The 26,274-nt window shown below is 40.9% G+C and overlaps 1 protein-coding gene across 1 annotated transcript; it reads right to left on the bottom strand.

Moving 5' to 3' along the window:
• Positions 1 to 5,348: 5,348 nt before the first annotated feature.
• On the bottom strand, positions 5,349 to 7,688 carry LOC104428481. The gene is made up of 3 exons (XM_039309880.1): positions 7,461 to 7,688; positions 6,895 to 7,038; positions 5,349 to 5,651 (listed from the first exon to the last, which is right to left on the bottom strand). Exons 1-3 carry the CDS (start codon positions 7,686 to 7,688, stop codon positions 5,349 to 5,351), a joined length of 675 nt encoding a protein of 224 aa, XP_039165814.1.
• Between the last annotated feature and the right edge of the window lie 18,586 nt (positions 7,689 to 26,274).

Genomic DNA, 26,274 nt, shown 5'->3' with positions numbered 1-26,274 from the left:
TCGTAGATGGGAATGACGATGACAATCTGTTCAGTCTATTTCAACCGAAAATGGGTATTGCGGCTGAAATTCAAGGAAAAAGGGGAGATTTGTTCAGATCAAAGGAACAAAATGATCTGTACTCGAAATTGCTGAAGCGTGGGGTAATAAACCCTAGGAGTGTGGACTTTGATTTTCTGGATGCTTTGTGAAAGTGAACTTGAGGGAAAAGTTCGGTTATCTTCAACTTGAAAAGTTCCGCTCGACTCAACCGAGGCTTATGCTGAATTGACTGCATATTTCTATTCAAATCTTAGCTTTTTAGATGCGAATAGATTCTCCTTCAGCGTTAAAGAACAAGACTATGTTGTGGATATGAATATACTGGCAGATGTGTTAGAAGATGAGAGAGGCAGATATCAACCAATCAAAGTTTCCATTGCTCGGGCCACACTTGAATTGGTGAAGGATAGGAGAACAGATGAGAAGATCACCTACTCAAGGATGAATGCATTCAACATCTTGCTTCACAAGATTGTGATTAATTGCCTTCGGCCGAAATCAACTTCCAAAACTGATGGTTCAAGCTCGAGGCAAAGTTGATGTATGCCATCCTCTGTGGAAAGAAGTTTTCTCTCCCTCATACTGTTATGTTTCACATGTATAGAGCAGTGATGAAGGACAGAGGTCAACTCCCTTACCCAAGCCTTGTTACGAAGTTATTCAAACATTTGAATATTTAGCCTCAGCAAATCTTTTGTGTTCGATCATGCGATCATATAGTGGTAGGACTGAAAATGGTGACCAAAATGCGTCTGAAGGAACCGAGCAAGGAATTTGAGAAATTCAAGGAGAAGACTCCTGCCAAATCTCATCAACTCTCTTCGCTGCTAAGAGAAAGGGAAGGAGCCCATGGCTGCTCCATCAAAGAGAAGAAGAGCTCTCCTTGTTGAGGATGAAGATGATGACGAAGACATCACCATCTCTGCAATGGTTTTGAAGAATTTAAGTTGTCCAGTTCCACAAAGAGAATCGGAACAAAAGACGAAAGAAGCAGAGGAGAAGGAAGAAGAAGAAAGAGAAGCAGAGCAAGAAGCAGAGGAAGAAAGACCTGAAGAAGAAAGAAGAGAAGAAGGAGAACCCGAGGAAATCTCTTCTCCACTGTAGGCATGGAAACGGGGAGATCGGGAGAAAAGAGTGACGTCTTCATATCCTGATGCAAGTGAAGGAGTCAATCGCTCGCCTGCAGACCTATAAGATATTTATGCATCTCAATTTCCAGAGGAAGGTCATGAAGCTTCATCGCCAAACCTGCGAGATTATGCTGATCCACCATCATTTGCTTTTATTCCATCAGATCGAGCCGAAGCAAGTACTCAAACTGATAATGGAGCAGATTTTTGCAGAATCTTGGATATTCTCTTGGAAATGCGAGGTCAAATTTATGCCTTGGGATGCGAAGTTCAAAGTTTGAAGAATGAAAGTCAAGCTTCTTCCTGTTCATTGAATGATAAGATGCAAGCCCTCTCTATTCGAATCAGGCCAATGCCAAGAGTGAGGAGGTTGTACAGTGAAGGAAGACTTTAAAAGGCCGGAAGGCATCGTTCGATCTATGGAAGATTTCCAGCTTGTCCGCGTTCCCAAGCAATCTTGACTTCATTTCATCCTTTTTAATGATGACAAAAAGGGGAGAGATGCATGATTTGATCAAAAATTTCAATCATTTTTTAAGCTGTTTGTTGGATTGTGTTGTTGTTTAACTGTTTTTGATAGACTTTGACTTTGTTTTGTGTCCGGATGAGAACCGAACTAGACTTGGACTTGACTCGCTTCTATTAACAAGTATTGATATCTTATGGATGGTTTTATTATATACTAGACTAACCTATTTTCTGTGGTTGCAGATTCTAGTGTTAATCTTTTAGCCATTCATCTATATAAGATATGCATATGTGTTTGAGAAATGTTTTGCAGGTCAAAGTTATCCAAATCTGCAGGAAGGTTTTGTCACCATAAAAAAAGGGGGAGATTGTTGGAGAAATCTTAGTGAAAGTGTTTTGAAGTTGACAAAACGTTTCCATCGTCTAGTCTCGAAGGTGCAGACTACGTTAGTTAAAGTCTGAAGACTTCCGGACAGCCAAACTCAAGACTCAAAGTCTATCCTCATTGACAGTCTCTAATCCGTTGAAGAAAGGTTATCAAGAACTGGATGTTTTGTTCAGGATTTAACCTTATCATCTGGAGAAGATCTCGTGGCTGGAGAAGACGTATCAGAATCCTTTGATTGATCAAGTTTGATTCAATGATTGAAGATTCGATGATTGTCTAAATATTATTGGAATGTTATACTTATGGAAACCGAGATCCTGATTGTATGGGCGAACATGATTGATGGGCTATCAACACGTACCTTTAATAGCTCGAACAATCTTCCTAATTGATTCCGTCCAACAGGTAGATTGGAGGAATTCCTTTGGTAAGTGCCAACGGGTATGATGGCATAAAGGAGTATATAAGGAAGACGTTCTTAGTTGTTCAAGGTGTGCGCGATAGAAGAATTCCAAAGTCTGAAGCTCCTATTTGTTTAGATAAATCCTTTGAGCGAATACTTGTATACAAAAAAGAGTCTATATTTGTGAGAGACCTTGAGGAGGTATGGTAGAACATCTACACTGTGGAATCAAGGCAAAGCTGTGCTGTAACTTCTCTTTTGATCATAGTGAAATCCAGGCGGTGGGCTGTCAGTGCGGAAGAGTGGACGTAGGCTTGGAATAAGCCGAACCACTATAAATCCTGTGTTCAATTTTCTCTTCCTCACTCTCTCTACCTCGATCGTATTTCATTTTGTTAATTAAGCGAGAATTTACTTTCTATCATATGTTAAGAATCGCTTCCGTATATCGATAAATTGTTTAGGCACCTATTCACCCCCCTCTAGGTACTCATACTAGTAATATCACGGGTTTGGTCTCGCTGGCTGTCGTACGATTCCCCCCGGCGGGTCAAAAACGAAGCGGGGGCGCGGTTTCGTTACCGGGCAACGGTCTCGACCTTTTCCCGTGTTTCCCCAAGATCGCGTTCACCTTTCAATTTGGCCATTTTCGTTTACGTACGAACATATAATCCAAGACGAACGGTTTAATCCTTAACTTCTTCTATTTCTCCTCTCACCCTGTTTATAAATTTTTGTAGATCTCACGTCATTGTGGACGCCCGGCATGTGTAAACCATGCGTAAAACCGAATCTAATCAACAATTAGTTAAACATTGCATGTTGAACCATGCAAAACCTTAAATTATTACAAACCCATCAAAATAATAAGTAGGGTAAAAAATGATCCGATTTAAATTGATTTATTTAACATATTTAACACGCTTTGACATATTTTCGTGTAATACAATATAGTGACTTATGAACGACACAACATATATTGCTAAAACACTTATATATTTAACCAATTTAAAAAAAAAAAAAAACTCATACACAAACTAAAGTGAGAGTAAAGAGTGAGCGAGCGTGAGATCAAGTGAGAGCGAGAGAATGAAAATAAAGTAATAGAGATGAAATAGATCCAAATAAGTTGTGAATCTATTTAACACTTATATTATTATAAGTTTTACCATTCTCAACCCACAGTGAATATAACTAGTTCATATAATCATTCAACCCATCAAATATGGTTAAAAAATGAGTCTATATTCCATTTTGACATATCTAAATTATTAGAAGATGACGGTTTGATCTTAAACTCTTCTAAAATCACATCTCATTTAAAATCTATAAATCCCACGTCGTCGTAGATGCACGGCTTGGGTATCACAACCATGCGTAAAATAATTATAATCTAGAATTATTTAAACATATTTGATCCTGGGAAGAGAAAGGTCTGGGGAAGTTCAAACCAGCAACAATCTGGTTCCCGTTGGTTGCTCGCTAATGGAATGGGAAAGAGCAATAAGCATCCGTTTCTGAAGTCAAAGACTGCTTCTTCTAAATCTACTGCGCCAGCAACAACTAAGGCACAGCTTGGTGACACATTGTGGAGCATCTCATCCCGTGTTCATGGAACTGGTGCTAAATGGAAGGAATTGGCAGCTCTTAACCCACACATACGCAATCCCAATATTATTCTCCCATACGAAACCGTCAGGTTGCATTAAGTTGGGGGTGCGAAACGGAACTTCTTGAAAGAGGCTTGGTTTGCCAAGCTGGGTTGAGTGAAGTTTATGAGCTGCCTTAGTTGTGGGCTTGCTGATCGAAACCACACAATGTGGTTGTCTAAGGCAGATGAAAGTGCTGGCTCCTGCCTTTGAGAACTTTCTTACCTTCCCAATTGTTATGGACTGATTATCACCAGTCTAAGGTACAAAAGATCTGTCTATGCAATTGTTTTCATCTCTCTGTTCTTCCATCCCCTGTAATCAGTTTGCATATGAACAGTAATTTTTTGTGTTTTGTTTGGGATGATACGCTACCAATCCTTTGTCTTGTGATTAGGAACAACAGATCGGTCCATGAGATTTTGGGTTCCGTTTCTACCTTGTCCCTACTCTACTTGTCTATGTAAAGAAGAAAAGATCCTTTGGCAAGCGGTTATAATATCAGAGCTTGAATGTTGTGTTAGAAGAAGCACACGTTCTGGTATGTGAACATTACATATAAAACTAGCGCTGCTTCGATTCCGACCTTTGAGGGAGGATCAGCTTGCACGGCCTGCGAATAATAATGGAGTGTTTTCTGTGAAATCTGTGTATCGCTTCCTTAAAATTAGGCAGGCAAAGATAGTGTAAGAAGTTCATGTAAATGGTGCGACTGCATTGTGGTTTGGTGCCATGGGGTTGAAATTGATCAGACAGAGAGGCTCACTAGCTTTGATCAGGTGGCTTTTGGACATCTATCAGCATTGGAGAAGAATATGAATGAAACATAAAAGAAGTGTGGATGCTTTTGAGGTAGCTGGGTTCGGTTGTTTGGTGTGGTGTGATTGGAAAGAGAGTGCTGAAGCTGTGTGAGACAAATCATAAAATGGCCCAATGTTGCTGTAGATCAGATTACTTTAGGGCCAGGCCTTCCCATTCTCTTTAGAAAGATTTGGCTATTCAGGCGAGACATCTCTGATGAGGAGAACTCGAGAATAATGCGAGATAGACTCTGCGATTGGTTTAGTAGTCTCATTAAATCGTTTGCACAACTAGCAGTACTCAGAATGATCTTATGACATAGGGATTAAGTTAGAAAGAACGCAGGCATCTAGACTATGCAGTAATCCTTTCTCCCACCAGATGAATACACTAGATCTTGATATTGCCCCTAGATCTGCACCAACTCACACACACTGATATCCACTTCTTGAGCTTTTGCGGATCTTTCACTTCTTGACCATAAAAGTGATGGTCACCCACATTGTGGCCGTCAGAATCCCCATCATAACCTTCTTCCCCAAGGGCAAGCCACTCATGAGCAAGAAGATCGTGCTAAGGGATGCAAGAAAAGAGACGGTGTTGTATATCCAGAACGATGCGTAACCCTCTGGAAGGTTTGCAGCCATTATCGATGTTCCTGCGTAGTATAAGATGGTGCCGTTGTCGTCTTTCTGATCGTTGTCCCACAGGCCGCAGGGCGGGCTAAGGCCGGCTTGGTAAGCCATGGCTGCGATCACGGTGGCAATTATCTGTCGTGATGTGAAAGAAAGTTTTAAAATTTCTAATGAAGAAATAGTGTTTCGCCTATATTTGAAAATATTAAGATCGTCAAGTCAAAGTTAGTCATTTCAACAAATACACATTCAATTGATGGCTTTTCCTATATATATCGAAAAACAAGAAAATTGTGGCAAGCTCTCTACAGAAATAGAGGTCATGGATTAAATTATGAAAAAAGTGTATGAATATACACATATATGAGAAAAAAAATAAAGATATTTCGAAATTTGAAGGTCTTTTTATAAAGGTTGCTATTGTTCTTAAAAGAAAATCAAAATCTAATAACTAAACGTGTGGAAAATAAACACATTTATTTCCCCACCGCTAGTGAGGCTCCCGTCACTCGGCCGTGGGTGAGGTCGAGCCTGGCCGGGAGGCTCGAGCAGCGAGGCTCGGCCTTGCCGGGCCGACGATGCTCCGACATGGTTGCCGGCCCTTGTTTGGCCGGTTGCCGACAAGAGGAAGAAGGAGAAAAAGAAAAGGAAAAAGAGAAAAATATTTAAAAAAATTATTAAAAATTAAAAAGAGATTCTAAATCACAAAAGAATTTAAAGTCTTACCAAATGCATTTCTATTTAGAAAATATAAATTTTGGATAGTAACCAAATGCCTTTAAGTACTATCTAGGAAACAAAATTTTAAAAAAAATAAATCATTTTTAAGCAGAAATTGTTCTTAAAAATAGAATGGTTACCAAACAGGTCTCAAGTCATTGAGAATATTTGGAGAAAATAAAAGATTTAGTCTTTTAAAAATCCTCTTTACTTTATGTGTTAGTATAGATATTTAAAGAAAATCACCCAACCTTCACGGTTTGATTTTCTTAAATACCATTACTTTCTTAAATATTCATCAACTTGTTTCATCCTTCTCACTATTAGATTTCTTATATTACCCTCTGTTTTTTTTCCCTTTTTAAAATCATAAGCCATCTATTGTTGTAATTACTGATCTTCTTTCAGTACATAACTATTTCATTATAAGCAATTTAGTACATATGTAGAAAACATTTTTAAGAAAGCATAACTATTGATTTTAAATGACACAAACGATCATTTTTAGGAAAATATTTTCTTAATCATCAATTTTTCATAAAACAAATAGAGAGTTTAAATTAACTAGCGGTGAGCTATGATGTTAATTGCAATAACATGACCGATCGATCTAAGTTTTCAGCAAATGCTACTCCAAGACATCTAGCTAAAGCATTACCATTAGAGAATGTCGCTTCTTCTCGATCCATTCCTCGTGTTTGTCTTCCTTCTGCTTCCTGATATCACCCAAGAAAGACTCTGGCGGAAACACATTTACTGGAGGAGTATTGGTGGAGGGAGGTGCTACGAGATGCCGGGTTAACTACAACAGTTGAATTCTCCTCATTTGTGTTATCAACAACTGCTTGGTGAGTTGTCGATGCACCGAATCTTATGGCTCTCAGAGCTCCAGCATGTACTAAGAGTTCTCTTAATTCAATGACTTTGAAATCCTTTGGAAAATGTTCCACTATATCTAGAGTAGAGAAGCCATTTCTATTCACTCTGTTCACATCCACTTCACTTCTTTGAAGCAGATATTTCACTGTCCGCATAAAAAGATGAGCTTCTTATCAATTATAAAAGAAACAACAAACAAAGATATTTCCTTTAAGTTTCTTCAATCGATAAATCCACTATAGAAAAATGAGAATGAATTGGATTTTATCGTCACAAGATGTTCAATTGGAATGCGATATTTGACGTCATCACAAAATTGAAGCAATTTAAAGCAAAAAGGATTACCTCTATTTGCTTGTTTAGTGTGGCCAAATGCAAAATGGTATTACCCTCATCATCTTGAGCGTTCACCAAATCACCATCTCCCACCATCTCCACTAGGACTTTTAGAGTCTCCAAACGATTATGCCTCACTCCTAGATGGAGAGCGGTTTGGCCTTGGCTCAGTTTATGCTCGGCCACCTCCAGTCTCGCCTTCACTAGCTCTATCACGATGTTGATTCGGCCCTTCATTGTGGCTAGATGGAGTGGGGTCCTCCCATCTTCGTCATGGACAAGGCATGCAAGGGGGTCTGATTGTAACAATTCCCTCCTATTTCAACATATCCGTTCGCAGACACCAAGTGAAGAGGCACGCGTCCCTGCAAAGTAAAAGTGCTTGACTATGGAGAATTCTTATTGAGGGACACGTTCATGTGATTTATATATATTGTATTTTCAAATCAAATAGACCGAGCTGCTCAAATTCACTAGTGTCTGTAAGATTTTTCAGGTTGAATTAACCTGGAAACCCATAACTTGATTTCTGTCTGAATTTTGTTAATTTCCTTGAGACATATGATGGGTTTGATTTCTCACAGATCATGAAAACTGGAAAACAAAATATTACATTACATGTGCAAAATTTAATTTGACAAGCAAGATAGTCTAATATCAAACAATCACAACCAAGTTCTTCGCTTCGACATACCTGCGAGTCCAACTCCATAGCCAAATCCCTTTTATGAGCCAAAAGAGCCTTGGCAAAAGGTACATGACCGAGCATGCAGGCCACATGCAATGGTGTCTCGTCGAAGCAAGTGACAGAAGCCCAAGCTAGGATGAGTCGGTCTTCTTGCAGCAACTGAGCTAACAACTCGACGCACCCGCCAAGCGACGCTTCATAGAGCCTCTTCTCTCGGCGCGTTATTTCAGATGCTAAGGAAGCTTGCTGATGCAACGGCGCGGATGGCGACCTTCTTCTTGGGCTTGTGATCGATGGCATTGTTCGCAGCTTGTGGGTGAATTCGAAATTGCTTGGGTTAATCACCTGAAGCTTTTGGTCCACACACGATCTCTCTTTTTCTTTCACTAGATTGCCTTGAAGTTGGAATGTCAAGGGTTGAGATTGTTAACTATATATAAGATGCTAGTCTTACATAGCATTTACATGCTGGAAAGAGCAAAGCAACGGCAAAAACATGTGGGATTAAAGAATAATAAGATGATGCAACCCATATTCAACGCAAATTCATTGAACCAAGAAGATCAGCGTGCATTTAAGATCGACAAGACTTTCATCGAAAAGTGCAAGAAATTTCGCTCGATTAGAGACTTGGAAAAGTTGATAAGGCCTCATCTTTGACTCTGCTGATGTTGTCTTGAATTCCAAGAAATTTCCATCAATTAGAGACTTGGAAAAGTTGACAAGGCCTCCTCTTTGACTCTAGTCTTTGTTAAAAAGCGATCACTTCAGTGCAAAGTATGCCATGTCGAAATATCACGTGGATTGAATTTTTTAAAAATTGCCAAGTTATATTATAATTTTAATTATAAATGACAAGTAATCAATTTGGTTGGAATTTTTCGCCGTTAGCACTTAAGTGATCATTTTTTCTCCGATTTAGCATTTAAGTGAGCCGACGAATTTTTTTTTTACTAAAGTGAGCGTTATACATAACTCTTGACACTTCTAGTGTATTTATCCCTACAAACACGTGTGAGAACATTTTTGCATGCTTCCACAATGTTGAAAAGGCAAAGAGTGTGGAATGATACTAGAGATAAGCGAAGAACTTATGATGTTGATACAAATTTATTGAAGACTATATATTAGTTGAAAATTTGAATCTGATGCACTATTTATTTTTCGCTAAAATTGAATGTGATGTACGTGCTTTAACAATGATGTGAACAATGAAATTGTTAATGTGATAAATTGTTATTTGATGTTGTTCATATGTTGCTTATGAAAGATATACCTTTCTAGTTGTTGGAAGGTGCAGTGAAAGTACGATATTTTTACTTATAGAGATTGCCAAGGGAAAGTTTAATTTTGAATCCTTCATATATTTGATCGGATCCACTTGAATAATATTGACGGCTTTACTTTGCATCATATCGCCAATGTGGGACTTATTTTGCATTACACTCTCACAAGTGCACCTCGATAAATCTCCCCCTTAGGTATGAGCCTTCTATGTCAGACTTTTTTTTTTTTATTTTTTATGATAAGTTATCCTTTCACACTGATAACATCTCCACTCATATCTCCACCTTGGCCCAACCAAGTTCGCCAGAAATACAACTTCTGCCTTGACTCCTCAATGCGAAGCTCAACAGGAAAACACCATCTGCCACCTCGATTGGGAGTCGCGCCGGATTTCTTTCCTTGAAACATTCACCCGACTACAATCCACATATTTTGGGCCCAACCTGTTTAAACCATTGGTTTGATACCACTTGTCGGGAAGCTTGACGGGGCTGGGCAGGTGCTCGACAAAGTGTCCATGTCAGTCGAAACAGTGTTCGGGCGCATGAAACATGGAGAAAAACGACAAAGCAAGGATGGTGGAAACATCGAGGCACCTTCTCTGGTTATTTATCACAATTTCTTGACCTTTCGTGTGTTGGTTTTATTTTACAATTTTTCTTGAATTGTCCATGAAAGGGACCAAAAAAAAAAAAAAAAAAAAAAATCATTGGGCAAAAAAAGTAAAAAAAAAAAGAAAAGAAAAAGAAAAACCTTATAAAATTCAAAATATTAATAAAAATTACCACATCAATACCGGCCGTCCACGTCAAACCCTCCGTCCTTAACACCATTCTTTACAATTTGTCTTGTGGCTTGCAAAGGTCTGCCGGCAACCCTAGCTAACCCTAGCTCAAAAAAAAAAAAAAAAAGAACAAAAAAAAGTAAAAGTAAAAAAAGAAGAAGAGATAAACCATATGAAATTTAAAATATTATAAAAATTACCATGTCAATGCCGGCCGTCCAAGTCAGCAATTTACAACCATACAGAAAGACCCTCTATTATGTCCGCCATTTTTTACAATTTTTCTTGCCATAAATTCTTTGCTCTAGCCACTTATTTATTGTCTAACCCTCCATCCTTGCTCACCATTCTTTACAATTTGTCCTGTTGCCAGCGAAGGTCTGCCGGCAACCCTAGTTGACCCTAGCTCAAAAAAAAAAAAACTTAAAAATAAAAAGAAAGAAGAAGAAGAGAAAAACCATATAAAATTTAAAATATTATTAAAAATTATCACGTCGATGCCAGCTATCCAAGTCAGCAATTTCTAACCAAAATTGGCTGGATGAACTCAAATGACAAGAGGTGAAAAGATTTATGACTGAATTTGCAAAAGATAAAAAGATTATGACAAAATTGATAAAATTGAAAGGTTTATGACTAAATTGCAAAAGTGCAATAAGTTTAAGACTTTTTGAACAATTTTCCCACCAATAATGTACACCTATAATGTACACCTAAGTTTGTTTATCTGTTAAGCTTGACTAACATCTGTAAGGCTTCATGAGATTGCTATTAAATTGTAAAGTGGGAATGCAAAGATCCAAGATTTGACAGATTATCAAATGTTTAATAAATTTATCTAGGTCGTTTCATTATTTTCTGCTTTGGTATAGAAAGGAGATCATAGCACTTAACAAAAATAAAAGCATAGGAGTTCAAGCACAATGGCTCCGGTCTCTTGGATCATGTCTTTTAAGGAATGCCCCTGGAAACAACATACGTCGTCTTGGAGTCGAAATGTTAAAGGCTGAGATTGCTAATTACGTCCAAGCTAAAACATTGGTCTTGTAAAAGCATTTGCATGTTGGAAGAAGCAAAACAGTGAACCAAGCACGTGGGATTAAAGAACATTCCTGCCTGCTTCCGCAACGTTGGAAAGGTAAATATTAGGGGTGAGCGGTTCCCGGTTCCTTACAAGTTCCGCTTGGAACCTGGAACCTACCCTCGGGTACAGGTTCCTCATTTTTTGGAACCGGAACCTACCCGTCAGAACCGAGAACCTGGAACCTACCCTGTCACGGGTTCCGGGTCGGTTCCGGTTCCAACAGGTTCTTTTTCTAAAAATTTTAGTTAAAAAAAATGAAAATGAATGCAGCAATAATACACAAACTTGTCATTCATCGAAGATAATATAACATAAACAGCAAACAACATTTTAGAAGTAATAAACAAACTGTTTTTACACAAAAGAGCTCAATCACCTCAGTGTTAGCTTCTTGCTGCACATTTTTATCCTGGTATGCTTCATGAGTGGACTCATTTCCTTCATAAACTATTAAATCAGGATTAGAAGGAAGAGCCGGCTAAAGAACAAAAGCAGCTACACCCTCAAAGAACATTTCGAAGATCTTGCTTGATGAGATCCTCTGCTGAACCTTCGAAGAGAAATTAAACAACCAAAAGAAGCCACTTGACAAGTATCAATTTGGTAACGAAAGATGCACATGATTCAGAATTAAGTAGAAGCACTCTCCCATATAAATATATTAGACAACACAAGCTCACCTTATGATACGCCGATCCTCTCTATCGACACCCGGTAGTTCGGGACAGCAGAAGTTAAATAGCACCCATAGTAGTACAAGAGAGTATTGATGGCATCCGGAAGGTATGGCTCTTAGCTGATCAAACTGTGCATTGACAGAATGAAGCTTCTCACTTAAGATCAATACCTACAGTAGTACAAGAGAGTAATTAACAGCTAATTAATCCACCAGAAAATGCATGTCCCATGCCACAGAAACCACAGTGTAAACCTGAGTATCCTAATCAAATCTGATAAGATAACGGGAAGCCAGAAGTCCTCTTTCTCTCTCTCTCTCTCTCTCTCTCACGTGTGCACGAGTGCCCAGAAAGAACCTGAAAAAGCAAATCCCTCTCACCAAGCACAGGAAATTCATACCAAAACAGAGAAAGGTAAATCTCCAGCAACCTTATAGCATTAGACATGTTACAACATGAAAGAACAGAACTCCTTTATGCGCAGAATGATTCATCAAAATCAGCACCATACATGCGGATCTCAATTTTGTTCTAGTGCAATGCAAAAGTCCCTCCAATTGCTTCTTTAAAACAAGAAAATAAAAATGGTGAAATATATCTGTGCTAGGAGAAAATTCTTCTTAACTGCAATATCTTATTTAAACAACGGTCTCCAAGGCCCATACGAGGCTTAATCATGAAACATCTCAAATAACTCATAAAGCATTACAACAAACTTACGTCCTTTCTATGGAATCTAAAGTCCTAAAGCATTACTTCTGTTTTCTACCCAAAAAAAAAAAAAGTCCTAAAGCATCCCAGCCTCACCAAATTAATGTTATATGTTTCAATCTAAATAAAGAGTAAATGAACAATTAGTTTCCTTAAAAATCATAATAAGATGAACACACTTTTTAACAATCATTTTCAAAGAAACAAGTAGAGCCAACAAAAAAACAAGCAAAATTTTCATGTTGTGCTTATAGATAGCCGCCAATGTGATCAATATCAAACAGCATGAAGAAACTACACTATCCCAGCCAGAAGTCGAATCCTCATTCAAAAGTCCCCCAAATATCAGCACAAAAGATTCTCTCCACAGCCCAACATCAGCCACAATAGAGAGAAGGTGCCCAACAATTCGTCAACGGTTGTGCAACACTTCCCCATAAGTCAACCACAGCTCTCACTAAGCAGCACGAACAATATCAATCTCCACGCAACATAACCAATCTAGAGCCTAAAGTGGATTCCACATAAATCCCAATTCCCAAGGAGAAGCCGGAAGAACATAAAACTCACCCATCTTGCGAACATTAACCTTCCGCTTATTGGGCTGAGGCTGAGCAGGTGCATCATTTGCCTCGCGAGCCGCTCTCTTCACCAAGTTGGTCTGATGCCTCTTCCCCTGCATGTGCGCCAAGTAGTTCCCCTCGTTGTTGTGCAGCGTCAAGCAAAGCTTACACTCGAATCGCAACCACCGAAACAAGCCAGTGTCGCCGTCGCCCCGTAAAACATCAAATTGACACAAAGCCCGGTTACGGGGATCGATTACGAGGGGGAAAGGAAGGGGGAAGTCCGAACCTGCTGAGGTGGTTGTGCATGAAGTAGGGGTCCTTGGTGAGATCGATGGTCTCGAGGCGCGGCGGCGGAGGCGCTCGCGGTGGTCAATGGCTTCCGTTCTAGGCGGAGGTGGCGCCCTGCTCCCGGCCAACCTCACTCCCGATCCATTCTCTTGCCGTTGTTGCGGCATCGCGGGCTTTGGGGCACGGCCGGGCGCGACCGAGTCACGGCGAAGGCGAGCAAAGGCGTTGCGGGCTGCGGGCGAGGTGCGGCGAAGGCAGCAGTGGGCCGAGCAGAGCGACGTCGGGGCATGGCGAAGGCACGGTAGAGCAGCGGCGTCGCGGCTGCGGGTGAGGCACGGCGAAGGCAAAGCGGGTGGAGCAGGAGCGACGTCGATGCGGGCTGTAGGCGAGGCGCGGTGGGGATGCTATTTGGTGGCGTCGAGCGAGGGCGAAGAGAGAACAAACTCGTGGGTGAAGCAACAACCGAAAGAGGAAGAAGAAGAATGGGGGTTTCGGCCGAGAGAGGGGTAAGAGGAGAGAGAGAAGAAAAGAAAAAGTAGGGGTAGGGGGCAGGAAGTGACGTGTGAGAAGGAAAAAGAAGAGAAAAGAAAGAGAGAAAAAAAGAAGGGGAAGGAGGGAAAATCGAGAGGGAAATCACGCGGGGAAGGGGGAAGGGGAGATTTACAGTTTTTTTTTTTGAATTTGATCGTTTCTGGTTCCGGTTCGGTTCTTGTTCCGAAAACCGAACTGGAATCGAGAACCGCCGGTTCCTAGGAAAGGAACCGGGAACCGAACCGGTCACTTCGTAACCGGAACCGAACTGGACCCTCCTCCGGTTGTTCCTGCCTCCCCGTTCTACCCGGAACCATGCTCACCCCTAGTAAATATCGTGGAATGTGATATACGGCTTTAAGAATGATTTGATAAATTTTATTTGGTGCTGAATTTGATCTGTTTATTTAAATCCCTATCCTCGCCCGTTGGATGCGATGACACATCTCGTGAAGATTTTATGTGTTTGAATTTGTATTAAATATATTTATATTTATAGAAACCCATACACATTGCTTTAACACGATGTAAGAAAAGATTCTAATTGTTGGGAGACATAGTGGAAGCTTGATATATTCACTTAGGGAGACGTTAAGTTCGAGTCCGTAAACATATTTAGTTGGACCTACTAAGATTATATCAACATCTTCACTTTGCATCGCTCTCTAATGTGGGACTTCTTTCTCACAACACCCTAGCACGTGCATCTCAACAAATCTATACTTCATGTGTGGGCCATCTATGTCAAGCTTGCTCCCTTTAATACCACACCAGCATCATTTCAAATCTCTACATTGGCCCAGCTCTCGTAGGAACACAACATTTGCCTTGACTCCTCCTCCATTGCCTTGGTATGGCCAACCTCAGCAGATCACACTATTGGTCACCTTGATTAGGAGTCACATACGAGGTTTCTTCCCTTGAGATATTCACCACACATCAATTCACACATGTTAAGCCCAAAACCTTTACCTAGGGAAATTGCTAGGTTCAAGCTTAAACCCAAGCTCAACAATAACTCACCTTCACTTAGAATTTGAAATTAATGATTCATGAACCAACTAGAATACTATTGACTTGTCCACCTTATGTTACATTCTGAATGGGAGGTCTCTTTCACATAATATCTTTACACATGCATCTTGGCACTATTAAGTGAAATGGTGATATTTCGGGAAACTATAAAAACACACGTGCGGATGTGAGAAGGCTTTTATAGTGGACCACTTTTTTTTTTTTTTTTTTTTTTGGTGAAAGGTAAATAGAATAAATGGATCTTGGAAAATTACAAAAGATCGGGTCCATAACCTACACTCTCATAACATAAGAGTGGAGGGGAACCGATGTAAAACAAGCAAGAACAGAAGCTAAGGAAAACAACAAGCGAAGGCAATGGCGAATCACCATACAACCCATGGAGACCCTCCGAACTAAACAGACAAAGGCTAAGAACGGAGAAACTAGAACAGAGGTGAGCGGAAACAAGATCAGCGAGTAGAGAAGACCACCGGATCGAATCCCCAGCACCTTTGAAGCCTGTTGTTCCTCGAAGATGGAGGAACATTGGAGAAAGAGATAGCTTTGTCTCTGACTGCCTTAATAAGGTGATTTTTAATTGCAGGAATGGCTATTGCTTCACCCCGGAAAATAGTAGCATTCCTCCTCTTCCAAATTAAATGACACAAAGCTCCGAAAGAGAATCGAACAATCCTGTGATAGAAATCCTTTCCACTGAAGAACTTCATAGCCCATGAAATCAGATCCTTCCAGCTTCTGTTCTTCCACGGGAGGTTACACCTGGTGGCCCAAAAGAAGGCCAAAGGTGCCAAGGTGCGACAACCGAAGAAAAGATGATCAACAAAGTTTGGAACTTCATTGCAAAAGGCACAGAGATTGTAGTCTATTCTGCCATGAGATAGAAGCATCGCCTGAGTAGGAAGGTGGTTTTTAGTTATAAGCCACAATATAAACTGATACCGCGAAGCAAGGGCATTATCCCAAATGAGAGAGGCCCATTTGACCGGGTTTCTCTTTACCCCGATGGATTCCCATGCCGAGGCAACCGAGTACGCACCAGAGGAATCGCAGCACCAAATAAATTTGTCCTGCACAGAGGATAGCGGCGGCAAAGCAATCGACCATCTTTCCGAAGATTTCTGAATGCGGTACCTATCGGGAGTAGAGATCGGCTACCACGCATAATTCGGCAGGCAGACTCTGTCCCTAAAAGAGATGGGGATGAATCCATCCAAAGGACCACACGGAAGCCAATAATCATGCCACAGCGAGACGGAGTATCCATTGCCAATCACCCACCTGAAAGATAGGCGAAAAAAGGGCCTAAGCAGGAGAATCTTCTTCCACGTCCAAGAGCAAGTCCCTGGCTGAGCGGCAATCCAGAAATTTCTCTTCTTTAGGAAAACCGAATGAACCCATTGGCACCACAAGGATTCTTTATCGGAGAATAGGATCCATATATATTTAACCATAGAAGCCCTATTGCACTCCCTTATATTCCGAATGCCGAGGCCCCCTTCAACTTTCGAACAACAAACATCTTCCCAAGCCACTTTGGTGCCACCCCGACCTAGTGATGTACCTTCCCATAAGAATTGCCTCATTATCCGCTCAATATCCGCTAGGACCGAGGATGGAAGAGTGAAAACGCTCGTCCAGAATGCTTGGACAGAATGAAGAATAGATCTTATAAGTTGCAGCCTACCTGCAAATGATAGAAACCGATGCGTCTATGATTGGATTCTCGCAGTAATGCGATCTGTCAATGCTATGCAGTCCACTCTATTCAATCTAGAAGAGATAATTGGTACACCAAGATAGCGGACCGGTAGTTTCCCCTCCTGAAATCCGAAGGCCCAAAGGCTTCTGTTCCAAATAGAAGTATTACCACCAGCCATGAAAATCTCGCTCTTGTGCTTGTTACGAAGTAAACCACTCCAAGAGGAGAACATATCAAGCCCTGTTTTCAACATAACAACTGACTTCCAATCTTCTTGACAAAACAAGAAAACGTCATCAGCGAAAAACAAATGGGAGAGCTGAACCTGTTTGCATCTCCGCAGAGAATTTAAAATCTGGATTGGAGGTGCGAGAAATCAAGATACCGGAGAACACCTCCATTACCAACGTGAAAAGGTATGGGGACATTGGATCTCCTTGCCTTAGGTCTCTACCCCCCGGAAAAAAACCGTGAAGATCCCCATTGATGGATATAGAGAATTTCGGAGTCCGAACACACACCATAATGAGCTTTATAAAGTGGGAAGGAAACCGAAACGCTTCAAGGGCCAGCTTTAAGAAATCCCAGTCGACAGTATCATAAGCCTTATGAAAGTAAACTTTTATCACACACTTAGGCAAATACGGGTTTAGATGGAATCTTGCAAACAATTCCTGAGCTAATAGGATGTTATCCCTCATTATCCTACCCTTAACAAATGCATTATGGGACTGACTAATCAAATCCCCAAGGACCCCAGCTATTCTATTGGCTAAAATATCTGTAATCACCTTATAAATCGTGTTACAACATGCAATCGGTCTATAGTCCATTATCACACTAGCATTAGGCACTTTAGGGACAAGCGCTAGAGTAGTGGCATTTACCTCTTTTAAGAGCCGACCGTTGCGGAAGAAGTCATGCACTGATTTGAGCACTGAAGAGCCAATGGAATCCCAGCAATATTTGTAGAATTCGATAGAAAAACCATCCGGACCTGAGGCCTTGCCCTTTGCCAGCGAAAATAATGTGTTTTTGATTTCAGAATAAAAAACCGGCATACTGAGGAAGCTTGATTGGTCTTGGGATACTGCCTCACCTCATCAATGGACGGTCTGATCAGCCATTCCTTCAGAGATAACATATCAGAAAAATAATTAACAAACACCTGAGGAACCAAGACCGGATCAGTAATTGCGGTTCCGGATGGGTCTTTTACAGAGAGGATGCGATTTAATAAGTGCCTTCTCTTCATAGATTGGTGAAAGAACTTCGTGTTCCTATCACCCTCTTTTTAACCATGTAATCTTAGACTTCCTATAGAAGGATTCTTCCTAAGATCCGAGATCAACAAATACACGACGACACTCCCTTTCTTCTTGAGTAAGAATTGAGCTTGCTGGGTTCAACTGGATCTCTAGCTAAGTAGTTCTCAGAGCGTCTCTAGCCTCAGCAACCTTGACTGAAATGTTGGAGAAAGCCTCATGGTTAAGAGATCTAAGCCACGCCTTTACTCTCTTAAGCTTCGATACAAGTTGGTACATGGATACGCCTCGGACTATCCCATGCCTGCTGGACAATGGCCTTAAACTCTGGATGGTGAGTCCAAAAGTTGAAGAATTTAAAAGGCTTCCTCTTATATGAGGGCTGCAAAACTCTAACAGTCATAGGACAATGATCTGATATCCCTGGATTAAGGAAATTGGCCTCTGAGTAAGAGAATTGAAGATTCCACTCACCGTTGACGAGAACGCGATCGATCTTCCTCATTTTCCTCACGTCACCGGATGAGGTGGACCAAGTGAAGCGGCACCCAACATATCTGAGGTCGACAAGCTCCGCACGGGCCAAGCATTGGGGAAATTCTTCAAAGTAGGAAATTCAGTTGGTAGAACAGCCAATGCGATTGGAAGGATCTTTAATTGCATTAAAATCGCCAGTGACCAATCACGGAGAATTCTGGAAAATATCACTATAATGGCAAAGGTCTTCCCATAGAGGGCGCCGGCGGGCAAATGAGTGCTCCCTGTAAACAGCAGAAAGACAACAACTTAACCCCGAACTATTAAACTTCAGCATGACATGCACTGCTTGATCACTAATGGAAATAGTAGAGTAGGAGTCTAACTCTAGATTCCAGCCAACCCAGATCCTCCCACGAGGCGAAAACTCATAATTCGAAAGCCAATACCAACCCCTAATGAGGGTGGACGAGACCGGTTCAAAACAATCCTCAGGCACTTTGGTCTCAAGGAGGCCAATGAAACACAATTTATTTATAGCAACAAAATGCCTGATTTCCGCTCGCTTAAGGGGATCAACAATGCCTCTAATATTCCAAAAGCTGATTATCATCCAAAAAATAGAATATGGAACATGATTACCTCTTCCTGGCCGTCCTCCTGCCCGTAGCCGAAGCTTTCAGTGTCACACGGAGGGGGTCGGGAGACGCAAAGAATCTGGTTCTCAAGATTAGGAACCTTTACAGGAGGTTTCCTTTTAGTGTAGACTTGTCTACCGACCGAACTTCATCATCGCTGGATTCACCATGGATACTAGAGTTCGAAATTTCCTCAGAACTTTCTGACAGAGCAAGAGGAACGGCCGCTCTGTCGCAAGAAGGTTCTAGGATCACAAAAGGCTCCTCTGGCTGGACGTCCTTATGTTTCAGCACTTGGCCTTCCTCGGTAGGAGGGGATAGGCCGAAAGAGACAGTTGCAGCTGCAGTAGCAGCAGCCTATTTCGCCGCTTTCTTTTTCTTCTTTTTATTCCTTTGCTTAACTTGTTTCCATTCCAAGTCTCCTGAAGCAGATGCGGACTCAGCAAGAGTGGCGCAGTTAGCAGGATTGATCATAAATGATTCATGGCCTGGATTCGTTTTCGGCGAACTAGTCTCACCTATTTGATCAGACCTGATACAGATCTGCGGATCCCCGAACTCATCATTCAAATCCTCCCTACCTGAAGTAGGATGAGTAGCCACCCCTTTACCTTTTGCCAACTGAGGAACCGCTTCTCTGATCGGGACCTGAACGAGCTCAGTCTCGTCATTTCCATCCACCGGCAAGGTTGGATCAGATTCTTTAACTATATCAGTGCACTTGTGCTCGAAAATTCTGCACTTCAAGCAAGCTAAAGGCTTCCATTCATATTCCACATCCACAACAACCAGTTTCCCCATAAGTTCCAGCTTAAGAGACTCATAGGCAGGCTGCTGCACTGTTATTTCCACACATACTCGGGCGAAGGTAAGCATGGACATCTGCTCCGTTCTGTGGTCCACGTAAAGCGGTTTCCCGAGAGCACTAGCTACCTTACTAATATAATGAGCAGACTAGAAAGAGAACGGAAGATTTCTCAACCTAACCCAAACCGGCACAGATTGAAGAGTCTTTATTTAACTCAATTCTCGGTTTCCATTGTTGGAGTATCAGCGGGATTCTAGTGACAGTAATAGTCCCACCTTCTAATATTTTCCTCCTGAACTCAGGATCAGCAAACCGCAGCAGAAATAAGCCCCTGCCATTAGACATCAAGTGGGAAGCTCCAAACCAAATTATGCTGATTTTACTGATTTTAGATCCATTGTGTTATGTAGCATTATCTACACTTTCTCAAGTGGGAAGCTTATGATTAAGCGTGGGAGTGTGCTAATGTTTCATCCAGGCGTGCGCGCAATGCTCCAACTTTTCCATTATAATTTAGTTAAAGCATTGAACTTTAAATAAAGTGAAGTTGATAGAACTAGGCAACCACCAAGCCAATGATGTCAAAACCAATGTACATATCTGTTGAGCATGACTAATAGAGTAAACCTTCAGGAAATCGCCGCTGCATCCTCAATGGAATGCGAGGACTGCGCAATGCCACCTAACCTCAAATGAGGTTTCACACGTCATGTACAGCTTGCCTTTTGTCGTGGCGCGAGATTGATTTATTGATTGCTCATTTCTTTCTTGCTTTCTGCACTCCCGACCATCTTCAATAACTGAAACTCGCCAAAGCGATGTCTGCACCAATGGGAAAGGATCCGCTTCCTCTTTATTCGCACGGATCAAAGGTTTGGATGATACGACATCGAATGGAAACACTAATAAGATGGTAGGGGATCTCATCCTTACACCGATGTTGATAATATGGGTACTGTTTGGACACTAATCCTTCACATGTTCAAATTTCGGGTTGATGGCATGCCATGTTATCGTCTGACACGTTTAGCTAAAGATTAGAAGGCACTAAGGGAATGTAGAATTTCCATCTATGTACTTTCATAGGCACAAAGAATGTTCATACCCTGATAAGGACTCCTATGGCTAAAACACCATTATGGAGATTTGGGTTTGCATCTTACTCAGTCCTTAGTATCGATGGGGGTATTTTGGAGGTTCGAGGTTTACTTATCTAAGATGAGCTTTTCTCATCGAAATCGAGTGTTAGAATAATTCATAAAAAGGAAAATGTTAAAGAATGTAGTTAGGGTACTTGCTGGGCGTCATTAATTTTTCTTTGGAAAGATAAATCTGTATATTTGAAGTACGTGGCTATTTTTGAAATTTGGGGTTGCTCGATTTTCAGCATATACTGATACGCTTTATTTTTATTGTTAGTGGTTTTAACTAGTGCCTCTGAGGTATTTTATTAACAAGACCCTTATAACATGGAGATTACCCGAATTACTTGATCAAAATTAAAGTAATTATTGTACTAACTCAGAAAAAAGATGTCAAATAATGAAATTTAACAAATATCCTTACTCTTTAACATTTGCCTTTCTTTTAATTCTTCCGACACTGGCTTTTCTATGACAAGAAGGCTCATCTTTGGTAAGTAAACCTTAAACACCCATGTCGCGACCAATTTTTTTTCGGGTTTGAACCACCTAGGGTTTGGCTAATGGATTGTTAAGCCTAAACTTAACTCGGGCTCTCCCAAGCCCATACCAATTCGCGACTTAGGTTCATGTTTTTAGCATGCAATTGATTTTTTAATCGAGTCGCCACTAATCTATTTTTTGGTGGGTCGATTAGAAACCCAAGTAAAGTAATGGGAGTTTCACTTTACTCCTACGAACCCAGACTATGGGTACGGGACTTGGTTACATTAGATTTCTCTAATGCCATTTCGGTACCATTCTTTTTATTTTCAAAAATGTTTTTTGCAAGCAGCTAAAATTGATTTTAAATCTATTTTCCTAACATGTGAGGTGATCATGCGGGTGCGCAATCCACCAATTTACCACCCAGATAAACAATAAATAAATTGCAAAAACTTACCTCAAAGCAATGAAAGCATCTGCAATGTTAAGTTAAAAAACCACATCAACAACCCCGAATATGGTTTCTAATTAACACGCAATTTCTTTTTTTATTTTTCACTTAATTAATGAGAATCATGCAATATGCAATGCAATATTAACTAAATGACTTAATTCTAATGTCATGCAATTTCTAATTAAATGGATCTAATAACAATCCCTAAATGACATGCATCTAAATGAAGCTAACCCTAATGACATGCATATTGCATTTTTCTCTTTCCTAAAAGAATGTATTTTTTCCTAAATAATATGACTTTTTTTGTATTTTTCATGAAATTCGAAATTAGATGAAATGTGAAGATCACCTAATTAGATTAAGATCATAATTAGTTTATATTAGGAATTAGGTTGAGCAAAATCCTAATTTGAACTAAAATATTATCTTGACCTAAATAATCCTAAAATGCAACATATCTAAAAATGCCTAAACTTATAACAAATTAAAAAGAAAATCTAAATTAAACTAAGTGCAATTTAACCATAATATGCAATGACATGCAAAATATGCTTTAACACTACATTACATATGCATGATGATTTTTTGTTGTTTTTATTAATTTTCGAAATTAATAATTGCCAAATAATTAAAACATGCAACCTAAATTAAAATCTAGCAACCTAAATTGATTTTTTTGATTTTTTAAATAAAATTCTTATTCTAAATATGTAAACCCTAAAACATGCAATATTCTAATTCAAACATATCTCGAGATAAACAATACAATTAAGACGAGACAATTCATTCAAAATCATCGAAATATCGCACATCGTTCAGATCAAGAGACAATATTTCGCTAATAAAATCAATAAATTGATCTTAAGCCTTAAAGATCAAAATATCAATTTATTCCCGCAATTAATTATTTCATCTAAGGCCTTATAGATGAAATAAAAAATCTGGCGCGGTTGCGAATCCGGTAATATGTTGAATTTCCAATCATATACTAAAGACTAATTATACTAAAAAAAAACAAGATAAAAGTAAAATAAATTAAATAAAATAAACTAAAGAAAACTACCTAATGTGTTTTCTCTTGTTTTTTTTTTTGGGGCTTGGTAGCCGTGGGGTCCCGACCAAGGATGGTGACCGGAGGTCCGGCGAGGCACCGGGTCCGGTGGTGCGGCAGCCAGGGGATGGTGCCGACGTTGCGGAGTGCTTGGCGCGGCAACCCCGGCGGCCGAGCGGATCGGCACGGGCCGAGGTGGAGTTGGGGCGCTCGGGTCGCGGAGGTGGCTGGTGTCGCGGTGGCGCGGCTCCCAGGCTGGGGTGCGTTGGGCCGAGGCGAGCAGCAACGGTGCGCTCCGCGGCGTCGGGCAGCGGATCCCGGAGTTGCGGGCGTTGGGCGGGCCGTGCTCGCGCCGGTCGCGGGTTGCGAGACGCGGCGGCGTCGGGCTTTGAGCAGATGCGCGGCCGGGCGACGCTTGGCGCGGGGCAGCGACGGCGTCCGGGCGGAGGCGCGGCGGAGCTTTGAGATCAATGGGCGGCGTCGCGGGCGGAGCAGGTGTTGCGGCGGCGCGCATCGGCGAAGGTGAGAGCGCGGTCGTCGGGGGGCGCGGTGTGAGGTCAGGAGCGGCGGTGGTGCTGTGGTGGGTGGCGCTCGGCGATCGTCGGGGAGCGGCGGGCTTCGTCGGAGCTCCGGCGTCGGGTCTCCGCGAGTTGCGCGGCGGGTGAGGAGTGGATTTGGGGAAGATGATGAACAGTAAAGGTCAAATCAACCTTTACTGTTTTTACTTTTCTCTTTCTCTCCTACTCTTTCTCTCATGTTCTGACTTTTTCTTTTCTTTTTCTTTTTTGCAGTTTTCCTTTTGCACTTTCTGCAGAAGAAATTTTCTTCTCCTTCTCCCTTTTTCTCTCAATTTTTTTTTGAAGCTCCTCCTCGCTCACGAAAGTTATGGCTCCTTTTATAGTGATTTTCATATGGCCATTTTTATAGCAACTTTCGACTTTCCATTTTCTGTTGCATTAAATTAAGCCTGCAAATCGGAACGTGATTTCGCAATCAGTACGATCCTGCTCAGATTTCTTTCATTTTGCAAAATTCTTACCCTTTGTTCACCTGATTTTTAATTGTTTCTGCATTTATCAAAATCTGAACATCTATCAGAATTTCAAATTTGACATGCATAATCAATCAAATCAATTTCCCCATTTTCATTTTTTTTCTTTTATTTGTTCAAAATGCAATTTTATTTTTCCAAAATTAGGTGTCAACAACCCAAAATGCCTTACTGATATGATCAATCAGGCAAGACGCGAGCACAATCGAATGAATGACTTAAATATTTGGAATCTCCTTTCTTCCCATGTTGAATCAACCCTCATAAGTACACACTTGTATTGTCGTGGGGCAAATTCGGAAAATGATTACGTAGTTTCCATTTCAATTTATTGGAAGCTACAAGGGGGAAGGTTCCCATGTTGAATCAACCCTCATAAGTACACACTTGTATTGTCGTGGGGCAAATTCGGAAAATGATTACGTAGTTTCCATTTCAATTTATTGGAAGCTACAAGGGGGAAGGTGCCTCCATTGCCCCAATGGTGACAAGACAAATTCAAGACGATACTGAGGAATGAATCCTTCCATTAACTGCGATCTAATTTGACAAAACTGGAGATCATGCCAACGACACCTTGAGAATGCTTCGTAGGACATGACATTCGAAAGAAAAGGCAAGATTTGAAATCAATTAAAGCAGGTAAAATTAGGGACTGCCAACCAATCGAGGATAATATGAGAGGAGGTCGTTTGAGATGTTTTGATCATGTCGAATGGAAGACCTTTGTGTGGATGCCTTGGCGAGGAGATATGAGCAAGGACACGAAAACTATAGAGAGGAGGAGTTTTGGCACGAACTATTTAGAGCTTGTAGAAGATCTAATAAAATATCAAAGGTAGCGACTCAATAGAATTTCTATAACCGACAACAATGCAGGACAGAAAGCCTCAAGCTTTGAAGATGTCCAGTGGATTTGGGTCAGTTGAGCAACTAATCCATCAGACAACTAGGTAGCAGCTACTCAGGCTAGAGACCGAGTTTGTAGTGAGAGTTACAGTTCTAATGTTCCCTTATATCTGCAGTTTTTATTTGATGCTGATGTTGGAGGTAGACCGCCTTGATGTAATAATGCTGTATTTTCCATATGGATGAGAATTGAGCAGTTTTTATGGCGAAAGACAGAACAAATTGTTTTGTTCCGTGTGGAATAAGTTCATGCTTTCATCAAGTGTCATCCTATATGACAATCATTTGAGTTGGCTCTCTTTTCATTTCATGCTAGCCGATCGCTTGGAATATTGTTTTGAATAGTCTAATGAATCGAGTCTAGCAGAGATTTCAGCGAAAATTGTTATGTCTGGCGGTAAGAAGTTACAGGGTACCATGCTTAAACAGAGTCGTGCTTCTAATCATCAAATGTGCATGAATTTGTACAGTTTAATTGACATGGAATTTTCAAGTCATAGACAGTAGATACACTCTAACCTGCTTGAGGTTCGGTCTCGTGCAACAGAGGCTTGAGATGGCAGCTTAATTTATCCCTCCATAGCAGAAACTTCTGGCAAGATAGATGTTTAACAGCAGCTAGGAAGGGAAGGAAATGGAAAACCTAGACAAACATTTCTAATCTCAGCATCAAATAATATTCAAACAAAGGAAACAATTATATAATGATTGTAGGAAATCCCATCCTGCACTACTAATTTATTTCCAGCCACCCTGAATCTCAACTGAGGACCAAAGTCCAGAATACTTCAATGCCGAGTGAAGATGGCCGAGTTGAGAGGACTGAGCCGTTCCTGAGCAGACCTGGCCGAACTGGCTGAAGCTCTCTTCGTCCAACAGTCATGTTCAACATTGTATAGAGAAGAAATTGCGGCAACTATAACCGCATATTGTCCTGATTTTGTACAAATTACAGAGGGAGATCACGCACGATTGCTCCAAGCGCCACTTGAGTCTCTTCAATCGTTTACCATTAAAAGATTTCTCTAGCAGAATCCGTCTTACCCTCTCTTTAGGACAAATACTCTGTTATCTAACAGAAGTAGAAGAAAACAGAGCACCTCAAAACCCATCATCAACCCGCTCATCAGAATCACAAATTTTACACATACTGACCATGCCGCCGCTATCATAGAACAAAGACCAT

Source organism: Eucalyptus grandis, chromosome 3, assembly GCF_016545825.1.
Source record: "Eucalyptus grandis isolate ANBG69807.140 chromosome 3, ASM1654582v1, whole genome shotgun sequence".
Taxonomy (NCBI): Eukaryota; Viridiplantae; Streptophyta; class Magnoliopsida; order Myrtales; family Myrtaceae; genus Eucalyptus; species Eucalyptus grandis.
This window is presented reverse-complemented; position numbering and strand designations above follow the sequence as displayed.